At 39.0% G+C, this 18,460-nt stretch overlaps 1 protein-coding gene across 1 annotated transcript in view; it reads right to left on the reverse strand.

The window, feature by feature from the left end:
• The window catches only part of LOC125109744 (LON peptidase N-terminal domain and RING finger protein 2-like), a 40,706-nt gene extending 27,467 nt beyond the window's left edge, over positions 1-13,239 (reverse strand). The window contains exons 1-2 of the mRNA XM_047746902.1: positions 12,107-13,239; positions 2,671-2,789 (exon numbers count right to left, since the gene is read on the reverse strand). Of these exons, the coding sequence (XP_047602858.1) occupies positions 2,671-2,789; positions 12,107-12,785 (798 nt within the window). The 5' untranslated portion in view covers positions 12,786-13,239. The remainder of the gene's footprint in view (positions 1-2,670; positions 2,790-12,106) is intronic.
• Positions 13,240-18,460: the final 5,221 nt, after the last annotated feature.

Below are 18,460 nucleotides of genomic sequence, written 5' to 3' on the forward strand. Positions count from 1 at the left end.
TTAAAAAGCATAGGTATGGGCGCCTGGGTGGCTCAGATGGTTAAGCAACTGCCTCCGGCTCAGGTCATGATCCCAGAATCCTGGGATCGAGTCCCACATGCGGCTCCCAGCTCCACGGGGAGTCTGCTTCTCCCTCTGACCTTCTCCCTCTCATGCTCTCTCTCACTGTCTCTCTCTCAAATAAATAAATAAAATCTTAAAATAAAATAAAAAGCACAGGTATGCTTACCCATTTGGATAAAATCAAACTTACATGCCTGCTTGTATTTCTCATATGGGCAAATATTTTGTTAGTACTGGTTTATTTATCTCCATTTGCACCAAAAGCTTTGAATCAGTATCAGCCATGATGGATGGCTTGAAAGGACAGTTTTTGCCTAGATAAAACACACTGGTATAGGAGTCCCCAACCGAAAACTCAAAGTTGGTTCTACAAGTGCTTCCGTCATCTCAACCACAGTTAAACACTTCATCCTTCCCTCAGTCCTTTCAACTTACTTTCCAAAGTCACTTCTGCCCTAATCCTTTAGTTATAGTATTAACCTGGAAACAAATTTCTATCCTTCATTATCTTAAATTGATTTATTAGGGTATACTTCTATTAACGTTGTTTTTCACTAGGCACTTATCAAGAATTCAGGTCCACAGATTTGCAATAAACCCTAAAGACATAATCCAAATCCCCAAAACTAGTTACTCATTTTCTGGCTCTCTTACAGTTAAAATTATCTATGTAACTTTGTAATATCTAAGTCTATCTTTCATCACAGACACACTGCCAAGTTTTTAGCTCAAAGAATCAATATTGTGGAGAAGAAACAAGCCTCACAGGACAATACGGGTCTACTGTCAGTCAGAAATACTAAACTTATAATTCATAACAATTAAGGCTCAATCATTACTGACAGAAATCAACTCAGAAGATTAATAGATCAAGGAACAGGAAAAAGTTATCAGAAAGAGGAGGAGAAAGTGTTTTTAGTGAAGCAAACAAGCAAAAAAACAGATTTCTGGGCTTGGTCCAACAAACATTTGTTTCCCATTTTTGGGCTAATCCCCAATTCCAATTTAACACTCAATCTAAGCTGAAAACATTTTGTTTTAAAGAGGGGAAGGTTGGATAGAAGGAAGGAAAGAAGAGCATCTTTTCTATTAACATGAGTTAATGCCTCTTCAATGTTTCTAAAACAAAAAAAATACAGAGGAACAAAATATTTTTACGTACTAGCTAATACAGCATGTGATCCATGTTAATTTCATTACGAGTTCTTTAAAACTTTAAAATCTCTTTTGGGTTTTATAAATCCAGAGATTCATGAAAAAGCTACAACTATCATTATTTGTCTTTTTAATCCTCAGCGACAACTTAAACTTTTTATTTTTTTAAAGATTTTATTTATTTATTTGACACAGAGAGAGATCACAAGTAGGCAGAGAGGCAGATGGAGAGAGAGAGGGAAGCAGGCTCCCTGCTGAACAGAGAGCCCGATGTGAGGCTCGATCCCAGTACCTGAGCTGAAGGCAGAGGCTTAACCCATTGAGCCACCCAGGCACTCCTCAGCTATCATTTTTATATTAACAAACTTTATTTTGTGTCATCACAGAAAGCAATATTAAACCTTTCCAACATAGGCTAAAATTATCCCAAAATACATACAAAACACTTACCTTTCACTAACAACATATATATGTTCCATGCATATTAGGGCCCAACTGTTAATCATGATTATTATAGGAACTTACTAAAGTGTAATTTTAAACATTTCCCCTTTGCTTACAAATTTATACAATTTTATCATTGTGTTTATATATTCACTTATTAAAAAGTCATATTATTCAGCTAAATATCTCCTAAAAGTAATCTAAACTATTTTTCTTTTTTAATTATTGTGTTATGTTAGTCACCATACAGTACGTCATTAGTTTTTGATGTTGTGTTCCAAGATTCATTGTTTACATATGATACCCAGTGCTCCATACAATATGTGCCTTCCTTAATACCCACCATACGCTCACTTAACCCCCATCCCCCTCCCCTCTAAAACCCTCGGTTTATTTCTCAGAGTCCACAGTCTCTCATGGTTCATCTCTCCCTCTGATGCTCCCTCCTTCACTTTCCTTGTCCTTCTCCTAATGACCTCCATGTTATTCCTTATGTTCCACAAGTAAGTGAAACCATATGATTATTGGCTTTCTCTGCTTGACTTATTTCACTCAGCATAATTTCCTCTAGTCCCATCCATGTTGATACAAAAGTTGGGCATTCATCCTTTCTAATGGCTGAGTAACAGTCCATTAAGTATACAGACCACATCTTCTTTAACCATTCGTTTTGTCTGTTGAAGGGCATCTTGGCTCTCTCCACAGTTTGGCTATTGTGGCCATTGCTGCTATGAACATTGGGGTGCATATGGCCCTTCTTTTCACTACCTCTGTATCTTTGGGGTAAATACCCAGTAGTGTTTCTTAACTAAATCCATTTGGGAGACTTTTTGGTCTTTTAAACTGAGTTGGCTTATTACGAAGTGGATTGCTACATTTAGACTACTATCATGAAGGAAATGAACACTGTGTGTAGGTACCTAATCACAATCACTAGTTTATTCTTAAGAAAATCCCATAAACTTACATTTATTATCTCCAAAGCCAACAAACACTTTAGTCAGATACCTTAGTTAAGAGAGGTTCATTCTGACAAACTGCATTGGCATCCTGGAGAGCCTGCTCGTAGTTCTTCATGGTTAAATATAACTCTGCTCGCAGCAGCAATAACGAATTATCTCTAGGAGCTGAAAGACATGGGCAATAGAAAAAAATTAAAATGACTACATTTAAAAATAAATCTTTAGGTCACTAAACATATCAAATTGGAAAATAAACATAAAGGCAAAAGAAATATTTCCTCCCTCAAATCATATGTGGTTTAATAGCTTGGTAAGTATACTTTACATAGCTTCTCTCAGGAAAACAGAAAGTATCAAGACTTCAAAATGCACCAAGAACAGACTGCCGAAAACACACTAGGCATAGCATAATCTACAATAATTAGTAAATGCTGAATCATCTTAATGCTATAATTAGGCCTTAAAAATGAAGAGTTAAAATAACTTTCCTGAGGGGTGCCTAGGTGGCTCAAAGGGTTACACATCTGCCTTCAGCTCAGGTCATGACCTCAGGGTCCTGGGGTTAAGCTCTGCATCAGGCTGTTTGCTAAGTGAGGAGCCTGCTTCTCACTCTCCCTTTGTCTGCTTGTGCTCTCTCTGTTAAATAAATAAATAAAATCTTGAAAGTACACAAGGAAATTCATACTCAAGAAACAAAAACGCATAATTTGTTTTCTTATACAACTGCATGGATATCGACTTACCATCATAATTGTATCTACAGTAAGTCCTCTTAAGTGAGAAAAGAAGGGGAAAAAAAACTTCCTCAAACAGAAGAGAGCTTGAAAACTGCTCGTATGAGACTATGGAGAAACACCTACCTACATAGAAGTCAAGAATGACTCTGTGAGCTGATGTATGGTATGTGAAGTCCCTGACTTGGCAAGGTACAATGGGAAAGTGACAAAGCCAGAGCTCATGAAAGGAGAATCATCACAGCCATTTTCATACTGATGGACCTGGTTCAGTCTACCTATACTCATCACAGCATCTTTGTTATAGAGCAACAGCATGCATTTTAATTGACAATAAATATTCTAAGTACCTAATGTGTTCTAATTTCTCTACCTAATACCTGTTTCAGTTTGCTCCAAATCCTAGACCCTGACTCTCTCTCAAACTAGGCACTTGGTACTTTCCAAATGCCACCATGTCTCCTCTTAGTTTATACAGGTAAGTGAGCAAGTGTGCATAACAAACTCATGCAAAAGGATATTATATCAAGACATGGTGGAGCTACTTATGACTGTGTTATTGCTACATATGTGTGATATAGGGAAGATCTGACAAGGAAAAAAGGTGGAAAAAGAGGAAAGAAATGGCAGAAATGGAGAATCTAGCAATAAAAGTTGAATCTTTTAAAATAACATTGACTGGTTAGAGTAAAGATCAACAACTTTTTTTCTGCAAAAAGCCAAACAGTAAGTATTTTAGGTTTTGTAGGCCAGGAAGAAACTTAAGGCTATTGTACAGGTACCTATATAACAAGAGAGAAAACAAATTTTCACACACAATTTTTTATTGACAAAATTTAAAAATAACAGTAATAATTTAGTACTTTTTTGTTAACACAGGTCTACTAATTAGAAGAATGGAATTCTTTAGGAGAAGGGACATTTCCTTAAAGTTCAAAGTTGGTGTTCCCTATAATCAAAATAAATTGAAAATGTTCATGTGTTGGTTATGATCTCTAATGAGATTTTATGTTTTTCATCTTGGAATATGAAATATGGATGTCAATCTACAAGCATATGGTTTTAAAATGAGCATTTTGTTGTTTAGAAGTTCTTTGTAGAATTCTATTAGATTCTTCTCACATTTGTCTCTGGAGTATGTCATTGTACAGTAAATATAATTACAGATTAATCATTTCCAATTGAAGACTAAGTGAAAGTTCCTCAAATGCACAATTAAATGCACTTTCTTTTTTTTTTTTAAAGATTTTATTTATTTATTTGACAGAGAGAGATCACAAGTAGGCAGAGAGGCAGGCAGAGAGAGAGGAAGGGAAGCAGGCTTCCTGCTGAGCAGCGAGCCCGATGCGGGACTCGATCCCAGGACTCTGGGATCATGACCTGAGCCGAAGGCAGCAGCTTAACCCACTGAGCCACCCAGGCGCCCCTAAATGCACTTTCAAATACAGAAATAACCTAGAGATTTTGGAAATCTCAAAAAAAAAAAAAAAAAGCCTGCTAGAACTATAGTTTGAACTTAAATACTCGTGCTGCAAATGTGGATGAGACTGAAGATCTCTCACTTTGTTCCCACTTTGCCAGAGTTGATTCTCTTGACTCTAGATTCTAAACAACCATATCGTGCGCAAGGTGGCATGCTCTGGCATGTTAGGTTTTATTTCTTGTGTTTCTTTTTACTTCCACATTGCTGTAACAGTGGTGATAGCAGACATTTTTCTCTTATCCTTGAATTTAAAAAAGGACACGTGGCATGTTTTAACATAAATTATGTTTACTGTAAGCTCCTGACAGAGAATAATCATCAAATTAGTTACATTTCTTTCTATTCCTAATTTTCTACGAAAGCATTATAACAGTATGTGAGAGGTTCCTTGGGAGTGTATCTCCTTAAATCTGTCTTTATAGTGAATTACATTGAACAATTTGTCTAATACTGAAATACCCTTAAATTCTTGGGATGAGCTCATCTTGACCTTCAGTCTTACTGTATGGCTGGATTTAAATACTATGAAATTTAATTAAGATTTTGGCAACTAATGTACATATGTAAGACTAGCCTATAAATTTTTCCTTAAGCTTTACTTGACTGTAGTATCAAAACTGCATTAATCTTACAAAATTAAATGCAAAATTTCCCATATCTATGATCTGAAATAAGATGAAAGTTAATCCTCTTTGAAAGTTTGTTAAAACTTGCTTGACCAGTGTCTTTTTCAAGAGAAAAGCCCTGAATAACACTTCTATTTTGTTTACGATTATTGGTCAATGTCAGGCTTTTACTTCTTCTTGGGTCAATTTTGATAATTTATAGTTTCCTCAAAATTGTCCTTTTTACATAGGATTTAAAATCTGATAAATTCTTTTATATCTGCAATTATGCTTTCTCTTCACTCTTGATCCCATTTATGCTTTTTCTTCATCACATTTGCCAAACATTTCTTTTATTGGTCTTTGTAACCAGCTTCTGACTTCTTAGGCAACTCAATTTTGTTTTTTGTTTCACTAATGTTTTCTTCATTATTTCTTTGCTTACATCTACATTAGCTTACTTGATCTTAACAAAATTTTTGGAGTTAAAAACACTCCTCATTTACCTTTATTTTTAATCATTCTTTTCTAATGAATACATCTAAACCTCTACTCCTCACACTTTTTTAAAAAAAGATTTTATTTATTTATTTGATACAGAGAGAGAGAGATCACAAGTAGGCAGAGAGGCAGGCAGAGAGAGAGGGTGAAGCAGGCTCCCTGAGCAGAGAGCTTGATGCAGAGAGCTTAGATCCCAGGACCCTGAGATCACGACCTGAGACAAAGACAGAGGCTTAACCCACTGAGTCACCCAGGTGCCCCTCTATTCCTCACATTCTAAAGTCTCCTTTTACTCAAGTCCAAAACAATCACTTCACATCCAGACACTGAATGAATCAAACTGTTTTCTTGTTGACTTCCACCATTTGGCAATCCATTTATGAAGCCAGAACTTCATAATTTAATCTTTTAAAACATTTCAAATCAATGTCTGTACATTTCCTAAGCATTAAGCCTTAAGTTTAATAAAACTGAGAGAATTTTGGAGGAGTCACAAAAAATAAATGGAAAAGGAAAAGCAACTTAAAATTCTTTGTGTGGAGACAGCTTATGGAAGAAAACTGCATGTGCGCACCTTCTAAGAAACGGCAAGATATCTGAATAGTTGATCAGTTATCCCTTGTAAGAGGAAAGGAGTCAACAAGAGTACAGTTTGAGAACCAGGCTTTGTGAGGAAAAGAAGAGATAGTCTACTCTCTACATTTGTGTTTAAGGTTAATCAAAGACTGTTCTCCAACTGCAACCCAGGGTCATCATCATGCTGGGAGCTAGAGTTACCACCATAAGACCTGTCAAATGAGTGGGCAGTGATGAGAAGGAGAGAACTCCACAAGTATTATTTAGGAAGAGTTGAATGAATTGATACACAAAGCAATGACAGCTAAATAGTGGTCCTGGTGAATAGAAAGAATAAACGGCAGTACTCCTCATGGGTTATTTGTTCAAAATGATGTAGGACTTACAAAGTCAAGGCTACAAATCGTCAATGTGTATCTTGAACTTTTATATACATATACACCTGAGTGATCACTATCCAGATCAGGGCCTAAGAAGCCTCCTTTGCATACTTTCCAAGGCAGTACACCTTTCCTAAAGGTAACCACCATTCTGACTTCTATCACCATGGATTACTTTCACGGCTTCTCAACTTATACACAGGGTTAAATGAATAGAACATACTCTTCTGTATCTGTCACTATCATTTTCTGAGATTCCTCCATATTGCTGTATGTCTGTTTCTTAAAAAAAAAAAAAACCTGCTGCATAATACACTGTATGACTTGATTTATATACTCATTCTACTGGCGGGTTGTTATCCAAATATTTTTGGCATATATTTATGTGTATATATATATGTGTGTGTGTGCATGTATACATGTATCTGCCATGAAGATTCTTACAGATGTCTTTTGTTGGCATAAGCATTAATTTCTATTTGGCATATGTTAAAAAGAGGAAATACTGTGCCAGAAGTTATGTTTATGTTTATCTTTTGTAGGCACTCCCAAACATATTTAACTTGCACCAGTTTTCACTTCCACCAGCAATATAAGAGTTTCGATTACTTCCAATACTTGCCAAAACTATATACAGTTACTCTTTTTCATTTTCAGGTATACTTTAATATCTTAAATTTGCATTTGATAAGTAATTACATTGGGCACCCTTCCATATATTTATTGCCCATTTTAATATCTAGTTTTACAAAGCATCTGTTCAACTCTGCCTATTAGACAGACTTCCTTTTTTGCTCTTGAACTACACACATTCTTTACAGTATTCTGAATCGACATTCTCATTTAAATACATATTACAAATACCCATCACCTTTTTACTCTTTGGGGAGGTCTCTGAGAAACAGAAATTATTCATTTTAATTAAATCAAATTTATCTATCTTTTCCTATACGGTTATGCTTTTTGTGTCTTAAAAAGTATCACCTATCCTAAGTTTATGAAAATATTCTATGATTTCTTTTAGATATCTGATTATAATTTCCATGTGTGATGTGCAATGGGCATCTAGGTTCATTTTTTCCCAAATGGATAAGCAACAGACTATTTTTTTAGAAAATTTTAAAAGATTTTATTTATTCATTTGACAGACAGAGATCACGAGTAGGCAGATAGGCAGGCAGAGAGAAAGGAGGAAAACCCAAGAGCCTGACGTGGGGCTCGATCCCAGGACCCCGGGACCATGACCCAAGCCAAAGGCAGAGGCTCCAACCCACTGAGCCACCCAGGCACCCCTCTTTTCTATGTGTCTATACTTGGGCCAATACAACTCTGTGCTAATTTCTGTAGCTGTATTATATTAAGCCTCTGTATCTTGCAGTATCAGTTCTCCAGCTTTCTTATTTTTTCTTCATTATTGCCTTGGCCATTCATCAATTTCCACCCAAACTGTGAGCTGAGATTTTGACTGAGAATTCACTGAATCTGTGGTTCAATATGCACAAAACTGACGTCTTCCACTTATTTAATTTCTCGCAGAAATGCGTTTTATTTTCAGTATAGAGGTCTTGAACAACTTTCAGGTATTTCAAGATCTACTCTGATGATTTTTTGATTACATAAGTGGATTTTCTATTCTGTTTTTTAACTAAGCATATGTAATCATCACTGATCTTTCTGTATTAACCTTATAGTCAACAATCTTGATAATCCACTTATAATTTCTAATAGTTCAAATGTTCCTCTGAAGTTCCTAGGTACTCCAACATGTCATCTACAAATGTTTTATTTTTCCAACCTCAATACCTTTTTTCTCCTCATTGCACCAGCTAGAATCTTAACACAATGCAAAATGGCAGCAATGGCAGTGAACGCCATTGTCACCTTTTCCTTCAGTGGGAAAACATTCAGTATATTCATTATGATGGTTGCTTAAGACTTTTTTAAATGTAAATTCAATTTAGTTAACACATGGTGTATTATTAGTTTTAGGGGTAGAATTTAGTTTTTCATCAGCTGCATATAACACCCAGTGTTATTACATATATCAAGTGCTCTCCTTTAATGCCTATCACCCAACTATCCCTTTCCCCCACCCGCCTCCCCTCCAACAACCCTGTTTGTTTCCTAGAGTTAAGAGTCTCTGATTGTTTGCCTCTCTCTCCATTTTTATCTTATTTTACTTTTCCTTCCTTTCCCCTATATTCATCTGTTTGGCTTCTTATATTCCACATATGAGTGAAATCATCTGGTATTTGACTTTCTCTGACTTATTTCACTTAGCATAATACCATTTCCATCCATGTCATTAGAGATGGCAAGATTTCATTCTTTCTGATGGTTGAGGAATATTCCATTGCATATATATACATCTTTATCCATTCACCCATCAATGGACATCTGGGCTCTTTCCATAGTTTGGCTATTGTGGACATTGCTGCTATGAACAGTGGGGTGCATGTGCTCCTTCAAATTACTATTTTTGTATCCTCTGGCTAAATACCCAGTAGTGTAATTGCTGGGTCATAGGGTAACTCTATTTTCAACTTTTTGAGGGATCTCCTACTGTTTTCCAGAATGGCTGCACCAGCTTGCATCCCAACCAACAATGTAAGAGGGTCCCCCTTTCTCCACATCCTCGCCAACATTGGTTGTTTCCTTAGCTATTAATTTTAGCCATTCTCACAAGTGTGTGGTATATCTCATTGTGGTTTTGATTTGGATTTCCCTGCTACAGATTCTTGTAGATATTCCTTAATATATTAAGACAGTCCCCCTGTATTCCTACTTTCCTAAAAGATGTTAACACAGGTCATATGATTTTTCTCTATAGATGTAGTGAACTACATTGGCTGATATACAAGGATTAAATGAACACTTTACTTGATCGTGATGTGTCTTAAGTGTACCACTGGATTCAATCTGTTAATATTTTGCTTCCCAAAGGTAACCATTGCCCTTACTTATAATATGCTGTAGGAATTTTGCCTGTTTGGATTTTCAAATAGAATCACACAGTAGAAATGCTTTTGAGTCTGGCTTCTTTCACCCAACATTGTGCTTGTGATTTCTTCACACTGTAGTGTGCAACTGTAGCTGGTTTACTTTCTCTCTGTATAGTATTTCAAAAGGCATCATAACATAGTCCCTTACTGCATTCTTTTTTTTTTTTTTTTTTTTTTTTGACAGAGAGATCACAAGCAGGCAGAGAGGCAGGCAGAGAGAGAGGAGGAAGCAGGCTCCCCGAGAGAGCAGAGAGCCCGATGCGGGGCTCGATCCCAGGACTCTGAGATCATGACCTGAGCCGAAGGCAGCAGCTTAACCCACTGAGCCACCCAGGCGCCCCCCTTACTGCATTCTTATTGCATATTTGGGTTGCTCCCCCTTCAGGGCTATCTCTACATAAGGATATACACTCTTGCACATTCTCGTACATTCTTTGAGTGCACATACATGCAAACCTTACTGAAACTGCTCAGCCAAAGGGCCTAACTAACGTTTCAAATACTACCAAACAATTTTCCAGGTGTATAATTTGCAGACCCATCTGTAGCATATGATAGTTCTCATTTTCTCCATCTTCTCCAACAGTTGATATTGTGATCTTCTTCATTTCCAGCAGCTGTTTTCTTTTTAATCTTTAAAATTTATTTATTTTAGAGAGAGCATGAGCAGGGGGAGGGGCAGATGGAGGAAGGGGAGAGAGAGACAGAGAGAAGCAGACTCCCCACTGAGCAGGGAGCCTGCCACTGGGTTTGACCTCAGGACCCTGAGATCCTGACCTGAGCCAAAATCAAGAGTCTGCCGTTTAACTGACTTGGTCACCCAGGAACCCCAACAACTGTTTTTAAAAATTCTATACTTCTATTGTCTAAGACAGTAGCCACTAGCTACGAGTGTGGCTAGTAGGCAACAGGAATGGGGCTGGAGCAACAGGGAAATGGAGATATTTACTTTTTAATTTTAACTAATTTAAATTTAAATTTAAAAGCTGAAACTTTGAATTTGGAACAATTTCAATATGACAATCTACTTTTTCAACTCTAAATTCTATGAAACTGAAATATAAAGGAAGTATTTCTGATGAAAATTTTGTATCCAAATTCAGGTAGGCAGCACATGTAAAATACACAATGCATTTGAAAGTTTTTTTAAGTAAAATCTCCATTTTTTTACATTGAAGGTATGTTGAAATAATATTCTGGATGTATAGGTTTAAAAAATATTAAGATAAATCTCATCTGCTTCTATTCACTTTTTACATGTGGCAAAAAGGAAATTTAAACCTACATTATGTGGCTTACACAGTATTTCCACTGGATAGTGCTGCTCCATGCTACATATACATAAACAAGACAGATGAAAATTCAAGAATATACAGCCTGCTAAAGTGTGGATATATTGGCTGCAAAAATGGTACATAATACTTGTTATATAACGCAATTTCACTGCTCTACTTCAACAAAGAATCCCCCAGTTTAAACACAGGTGCACCCTCTAAAAGGGAAAACCTTAACTCTAAATTTAAAATAAAATGCATAATGACTACAGCACACAAGATTCTTTTAGTAACAAAAAATTAAACCAAGTCTTCTTGGCTAGTGGTTTAAATCACATACAACCTGTAGCAAAAGGAAGTCTGGTCTTTTAAACTACACATTCTTAACAGGTGGGGGGAGGGGTCAAAGAGCCTGGTGGTGGTCACAGATTTTGGTTATTTTTTAAAAATTAAACAAAGACACCAGTTAATACAACTATCTAATAAGCTAATCACATCATAACAACATCTAATGCCCTTTGAGAGAGAATGTGCAAGTAATAAAAGCAGAATGCAAAGGGATCCTTCCTGAATTCTTTAGCTGAAACCCCCAGAGCAAATCCTCCACATCACCAAGGCCCTCCGTTTGTGCGCCTCGAGGGTGTTAGTTATTTGCATTTTCCTAAAGGACAAATAAAAACACTTGGTCATCCTCTCACTTCTAAACAGCTCAGATGGGAGTGAAAGGCAGGCTTGGCCTCGCAGGTTCTGCAAAAGACAGGACTAAGGAGGCGCAGCTGGCCTCTGACACCAGCCACCCCGCTTGCTGGCTGACCTTACCACCTTCGGAAGAAAACAGCCCCTAAGCCTGAACAAAGCTCTCCATATCCACCTCTGCTACTCGACAGGTGGGCAAGGCTGGCGGGCCAGCTCCCAAGGCCGACTTACCCAGATCCAGAGCCTGGTCGCTCCTGAGCAGCGCGGCCTCGGGCTGCTGCTGTCGCTGCAGAGTCCGCGCCTGGCCCGCCAGCTTGCGCACGCGACACTCAGCCGGGAAGCACTTCTCCAGTAGGCCGTTCAGCACCACGTTGACTCGCCGGGCCTGCGGCCGGGCCGTCCCCGACTCCACGCAGCGCTTGCACACCGTAAGCCCGCACGGTAGGGTCACCGGCTTGTAGAGCAGCCGCTGGCAGCGCGGACAGCCCAGCAGGTCACGGGGCGCGACGGGCGCCGAGGCCGGCTGCTCCCCACGCGGCTCCTCGGGGGCGCGGCCCGGCCTCCCATCCTGTAGCCGCCAATCGCGCCGGCCCAGGGCGCACGCGAGGCTGCCCACCAGCTCCCCTAGCTCCTCGGGCCGCAGCGCCCCGAGCCGCGCGGCGCCGCGGAACGCGCCCAGGGCCTCGGGTAAACGGCGCGCGCGAGCCAGCGCGTCCCCCAGCCGCAGGCACAGGCCGCGGTCGGGCTGCGCCAGCCTGGCCAGCATCGAGCGAAAGAGCTCCGCTGCTATTTCATACTCGCCGGCGCGGAAGGCCTCGTCGCCCTTCTCCAAGCGCTTGGCGAACGGCTCCCCGCAGTCGCAGCCGGGGCACTGGGGCGGGGGCGGCGGCGGGACCGGTTCGGGACTCATAGCTGCGAGGCTGCGGAGCTGTAGGCCGGGACGGAAGAAGCCTAGGCGAGAGGATGCTCCGCTGCCTGGGGCCGGGCGGCGGGAGCGCGGCCGCCGCCTTCGCCGAAAGCCACGCGCGTCTGGGGGCGGCCGCTCGCGGCCGCGGCTACCACTGGCGGAGGCGGGCGCAAGGCTGGGGCGGTGTCCCCCGCGCGGCGTGGGAGGCCGGTCCCGCAGGGCCACAACCCCACCCGGGCGGGGGCGGGGCAGACACAGCCCGAGTCCCCGCGCAAACCGAGCGCCCTCCTCGCCCGGCTCGCTTATGTAACCCAGGCCGCCTGTGAGAACGTGGCGACCCCCTCCCCACGTCCGCGTCGCCTGGAAACGCTCTCCCTCCTGGTCCCGGGGCGGCCGGGCGCGCGTGTGCGTGCGCGTTCGCCTACACGAGCCCTTCGCCGCGCGCTCTCTTCCCGCCGCTGCGGCCGCGGCCGCGCCGGGAACAGGTGTCCAGTGCCCGCCCCGCGCCCAGCTCTCCTCCAGCCGAGGCAGTTACAAAGCACGTCACGAATTTGATTCAGGAAATTCTTAGGTGACAGGAGAGCCTAAAGTGGGCACTGAACAGATCTCCAGCAAGCTTCCTAATGGAACTCTAAATTTTGCACCAGACATTTTAGAATTGGAATTTAGAACAGTAGTTTTAATAGAGAGCCTAAAGAAATCCCGTGCTAGGTGCTGGGAGGAGGAGGAATCTGAGAAATGGCAATTGTACTGCGCCCTGGATTTAGAAAAGCAGAAATAGGATTTTTAAAAATGTCTCCTGACTTGGAGTACTGCAGACAGAAGTTGCTGGAAAGAAGGAGTTAAAAGCTACATTGGTGTAGTCCTGTCTGTGCTCATTAATCAGCTTTTAGAATTCTTCACTAGACCTGGCCTATTGTTTCTCTATTGTTCCACCATATATATTCTATGTATTTGAATGCAATTAAATGCAATATGCCAAAATCCGTATGTTCGTTATGTCAAGTCAAAATTTCTTTATTCTAAATTTGTGAGGCTTAACATTAAAACTAGTGACTAAGGAAATATAAAATACCTTAATCAAATCTGGTTTGGGGGAAAGGGAAATGCCTCCTCCTTAGGTGAAGAGAGAAAAATTAGACTAATTTACAAAGGGAAAAAAGAGACAATTTTTGCCAAACTTCTAGTCCTATAACCAATGCAAGGTACATCCCACGACTTCCCATCCCTCTGCCCACCCCTTCCATGAATGATTTCCAAAGGTCACAGCGAGTGAAGGTCTCTCTATTTTGACAGATAACAGCTACAGTAAAGTAGGTTTTGATGTGTTTCTCATTACTGAATTATTCCAAACTCTCTTTTTAATCACTTTTGAGTTTTTAAAATCTACTTTTATACAGTAACAATTCACTTACTTGAAGGTTGCTTATTCAACAAATTCACAACCAGCAACCAGAAAACTAGGAGGAAAAAGCTGAGAAGTTAGTACTACAAAGACGATACACTAAAGATTAACATATCTTTCCATTTAAGTCTTCTCTGATTTGTCTCAGTGATGTTTTGTAGTTTTCAGTGTACAGGTCTTATACTTTTTTTCACACTTATCCTTAAATTTTTCATAATTTTTGTAATAGTGTAAATAGCATTGTTTTTTAAATTTCAATTTCTGCTTGTTGCTAATATATAGAATCCAATTATTCATTCCATAGGTTACTTAGAGGTATGTTACTTAGTTTACAAATATTTGAGATTTTATAGGTAGTTTTCTATTATTGATTCCTATTTTCAATCCACTGTGGTCAGAGAACATACTTTCTATGACTTGACGATGCTCAAAATTTATTGAGACTTGTTTTATCGTTCAACTATGTAATATATTAGTAAATTGTCCAAGGACACTTGGAAAGAATGTGTATTCTGTTGCTGGGTGGAATGTTCTATATATGTTAATCAGTTGGTTGGTAATACTGGTCAAGTCTTCTATATCCTTACTGGTGGTCAGTATATATGTTTTACTGATTGTTGGGAGAAGGTTATTGAAATCTCCAACCATAATTATGAATTTATTTCACCTTACGGTTTTATCAGTTTTTGCTTCATATATTTTGAAGAATCAGTATTAAGATGTCAATTCTCCCCAAATTGATTTATGAATTCAAATCTATTTCAACCAAAATCCCAGCAAGCAGGAACTTCTGCTCTGACCTCAATTCTAGGAAGAAAGACTATTTGGCAAAGTGGAAGTGATGTGAACTTGCAAGAAATTCTTTGTTAGAGTGAATTACAGACAAGGAAAAAGAAAGTGGTATTATTTAGCATGTACCTTAAATCTTAAAAAGAATATTTCATAATTTCCAGGGAAAAGATAATCATGAATTATGATGAAACTTTATAACAGAAAGGAGACTCGTAAACATTAATTTCTGCCAATGTATTATTGTTATTATTTTTTCAGTGTTCCAAGATTTATGCACTACACCCAGTGCTCCATGCAATACTTGCCCTCCTTAATACCCACTCCCAGACTCACCTATCCCCCTACTCCCCTCCCCTCTAAAACCCTCAGTTTGTTTCTCAGAGTCCACAGTCTCTCATGCTTCATCTCCCCCTCATATTTCCCCCAACTCACTTTTCCTTTCCTTCTGATGTCCTCCATGTTATTCCTTATGCTCCACAAGAAAATGAAACCACATAATTGACTCTTTCTGCTTCACTTATTTCACTCAGCATAATCTCCTCGAGTCCCGTCCATGTTGATGCAAAAGCTGGGTATTTCTGATGAAGATGTAATATTCCATTGTATATATGGACATTATCTTCTTTATCCATTCTTCTGTTGAAGGACATTTTGGCTCTTTGCACAGTTTGGCGACTGTGGCCATTGCCGCTATGAACATTGGGGTACAGATGGCTCTTCTTTTCACTACATCTGTATCTTTGGGGTAAATACCCAGTAGTTCAATTGCAGTGTCATAGGGAAGCTCTATTTTTAATTTTTTAAGGAATCTCCACACTCTTTTCCAAAGTGGCTGCACCAACTTGCATTCCCACCAACAGTGTAAGAGGGTTCCCTTTTCTCCCCATCCTCTCCAACACTTGTTGTTTACTATCTTGTTAATTTTGTCTGCCAGTGTATTATTAATTGAGGTCACAGTGGTAGTGGGAATTGAGGGTAGGTTCAGATTACACCCAACCTCACATGATGTTGTAGACTGTAGCTTTCATTTTGAGTGAAGTGGGATGCCATTGGAGGGTTTTAAGCAGAGAGCTGACATGATTTGACTTACATTTGAAAATGTTCACACTGGGTGTTATGTTAACCTATAGAAGGTTATTGTACAACCTCAATAATAACATAAGAAACTTATACTTCCACTCTCCATCCCACCTTTTGTGCTATTCTGTCCTAGATTTTTTTTTCTGGGAAAAAAAAAAAAACCTTCATTTTGCCTTTCATTATTTTTAGTGATCACAGAATTCTAAGTAGAATTACTTTCTTTCAGCAATTTAAAATATTTTCCATTGCTCTGGCTTACCCAAATTTTAGGGTTGTTTATTCTAGCTCTGTGAAAAACTGATGTTAGTATTTTGATAGGGACTGCATTAAATGTGTAGATTGCTTTGGGTAGTATAGACATTTTAACAATATTTGTTCTTCCAACCCATGAGCATGGCATGTCTTTCCATTTCTTTTCATTGTCTTGAATTTCTTTTGCCCATGTTTTATAGTTTTCAGAGTATAGATCTTTTACCTCTTTGGTTAAATTTATTCCTAAACATTTCATTCTTTTTGGTGCAGTTGTAAATGGGACTGTTTACTTACTTTTTTACATAGTTTTTGATAAGAAATCTATGATTATTCTTTGTTCCTCTTTAGGTAAGACGTCTTTTTTTCTTTTGATCACTCTTAAGGTTTTTTGCTTAACACTGTTTTCAGGAATTTGATGTGTCTTACTGTGTTTTTTGGAGGGTAGTTATTTTCACTTTTTGGGTTCATTGAACTTCTTAGACTCAATAAATGTATATAGTTTAGATCAAATTGGGAAATTAGGGAGCCATTATGCCTTCAAATATATGTTTCTGTCCCTCCTTTTCTCCTTTTAGTAGTTCAAGTACACTAGAGTACTTGATATTATCCCATGGGTCACCCATGGCTTACATAGTTTTTGATAAGAAATCTATGATTATTCTTTGTTCCTTTTTAGGTAATAGTATCCAAAATGCATATAGAGTATCCAAAAAACTATCCAAAAGGAAGCACAGGGATACAAAAGACTGACAATAAATGAACAGGGCCTGTTCATTTATTGTCAGTCTTTTGTATCCCTGTGCTTCCTTTTGGATAGTTTTTTGGATACTCTATATGCATTTTGGATACTATTACCATCTACTGCTATGTGTTTAAATTCACTAATCTATTCTTTTGCAGGATCTAATCCATACATTTTTCCTATCTGGTGATTTTTTCTTAATTTTCAGAGATTTTTTGTCCCTTAAAGAATGTTATACACTTATTAGAAGTGAGATTTACAAAGGATTTTTTTAAGACATAGACAAATGTTTATGAGATGATACACAGTAAAATATATTCATTAAAAGCATAAATTAAAAAATAAAACCAAAATTATACAATTTGACCTCAAAATTTAAAATGCAAAGAAAAATGACCAGGAGAAAATATTGCAAATATTAAGAATGGGTGTTGTTCCCAGGAAACAGGATCATATGAGTACTCTAACTGTTTCTCTGGTCTCCTTATACTGTTACTACTTTCAAAACTTCTACAGAGAGCATTATATTGCGTTCAAAGTAAGAATGACAATCCCTTTTTATTTATTTAAAGATTTGATTTATTTGAGATAGAACAAGAGTGAGACAGAGAGAGAGCGTGCACAAGCAGGGGGAGCAGGAGGCAGAATGAGAAGCAGGCTCTCCTCTGAGCAGGGAGCCTGATGCAGCGCTCGATCCCAGGACTCTGGGATTATGACCTGAGCTGAAGGCAGATGCTTAACTGACTGAGCCACCCAGCCGCCCCGACAATTCCTTTTTTAAGAAGCAGTACAGAATGGCTGAGCTATCCAGGTGCCCCATATCACCATTCTTTATTTATTTATTGATGGACCCTTGGATGCTTCCATAGTTTGGCTATTATAAATAATGCTGCAATAAACATAGGAGGGCAGGTATCCCTTTGAATTAGTATTTTTGTATTTGGGGGGTAAATGCGCACTAGTGCAATTACTGGATTGTAGGGTAGTTCTATTTTTAACTCTTTCAGGAACCTCCATACCTTTTTCCACAGTGACTACATTTGTTTGCATTGCCACCAGCAGTTTACAAGGGGTTCCTTTTTCTCCAAATCCTCACCAACACCTGTTGTTTCTTGTGATGTTGATTTTAGCCATTCTGACAGGTATGAAGTGATTTCTCATTGTAGGTTTGATTTGCATTTTCCTGATGATGTGTGATGTTGAGCATTTTTCATGTGTCTGTTGGACAGTGGGATGTCTTTTTGGGGGGAAAGTGTCTGTTCATGTCTTCTGCCTATTTTCTAATTGGATTGTTTGGTTTTAGGGTGTTGAGTTGCATAAGTTCTTTATATACTTTGGATACTAACCCTGTATCAGATATGTCATTTGTAAATATCTTCTTTCAGTCAGTAAGTTGTCTTTTGGTTT

The sequence above is a fragment of the Lutra lutra genome, chromosome 9, assembly GCF_902655055.1.
Source record: "Lutra lutra chromosome 9, mLutLut1.2, whole genome shotgun sequence".
Lineage (NCBI taxonomy): Eukaryota > Metazoa > Chordata > Mammalia > Carnivora > Mustelidae > Lutra > Lutra lutra.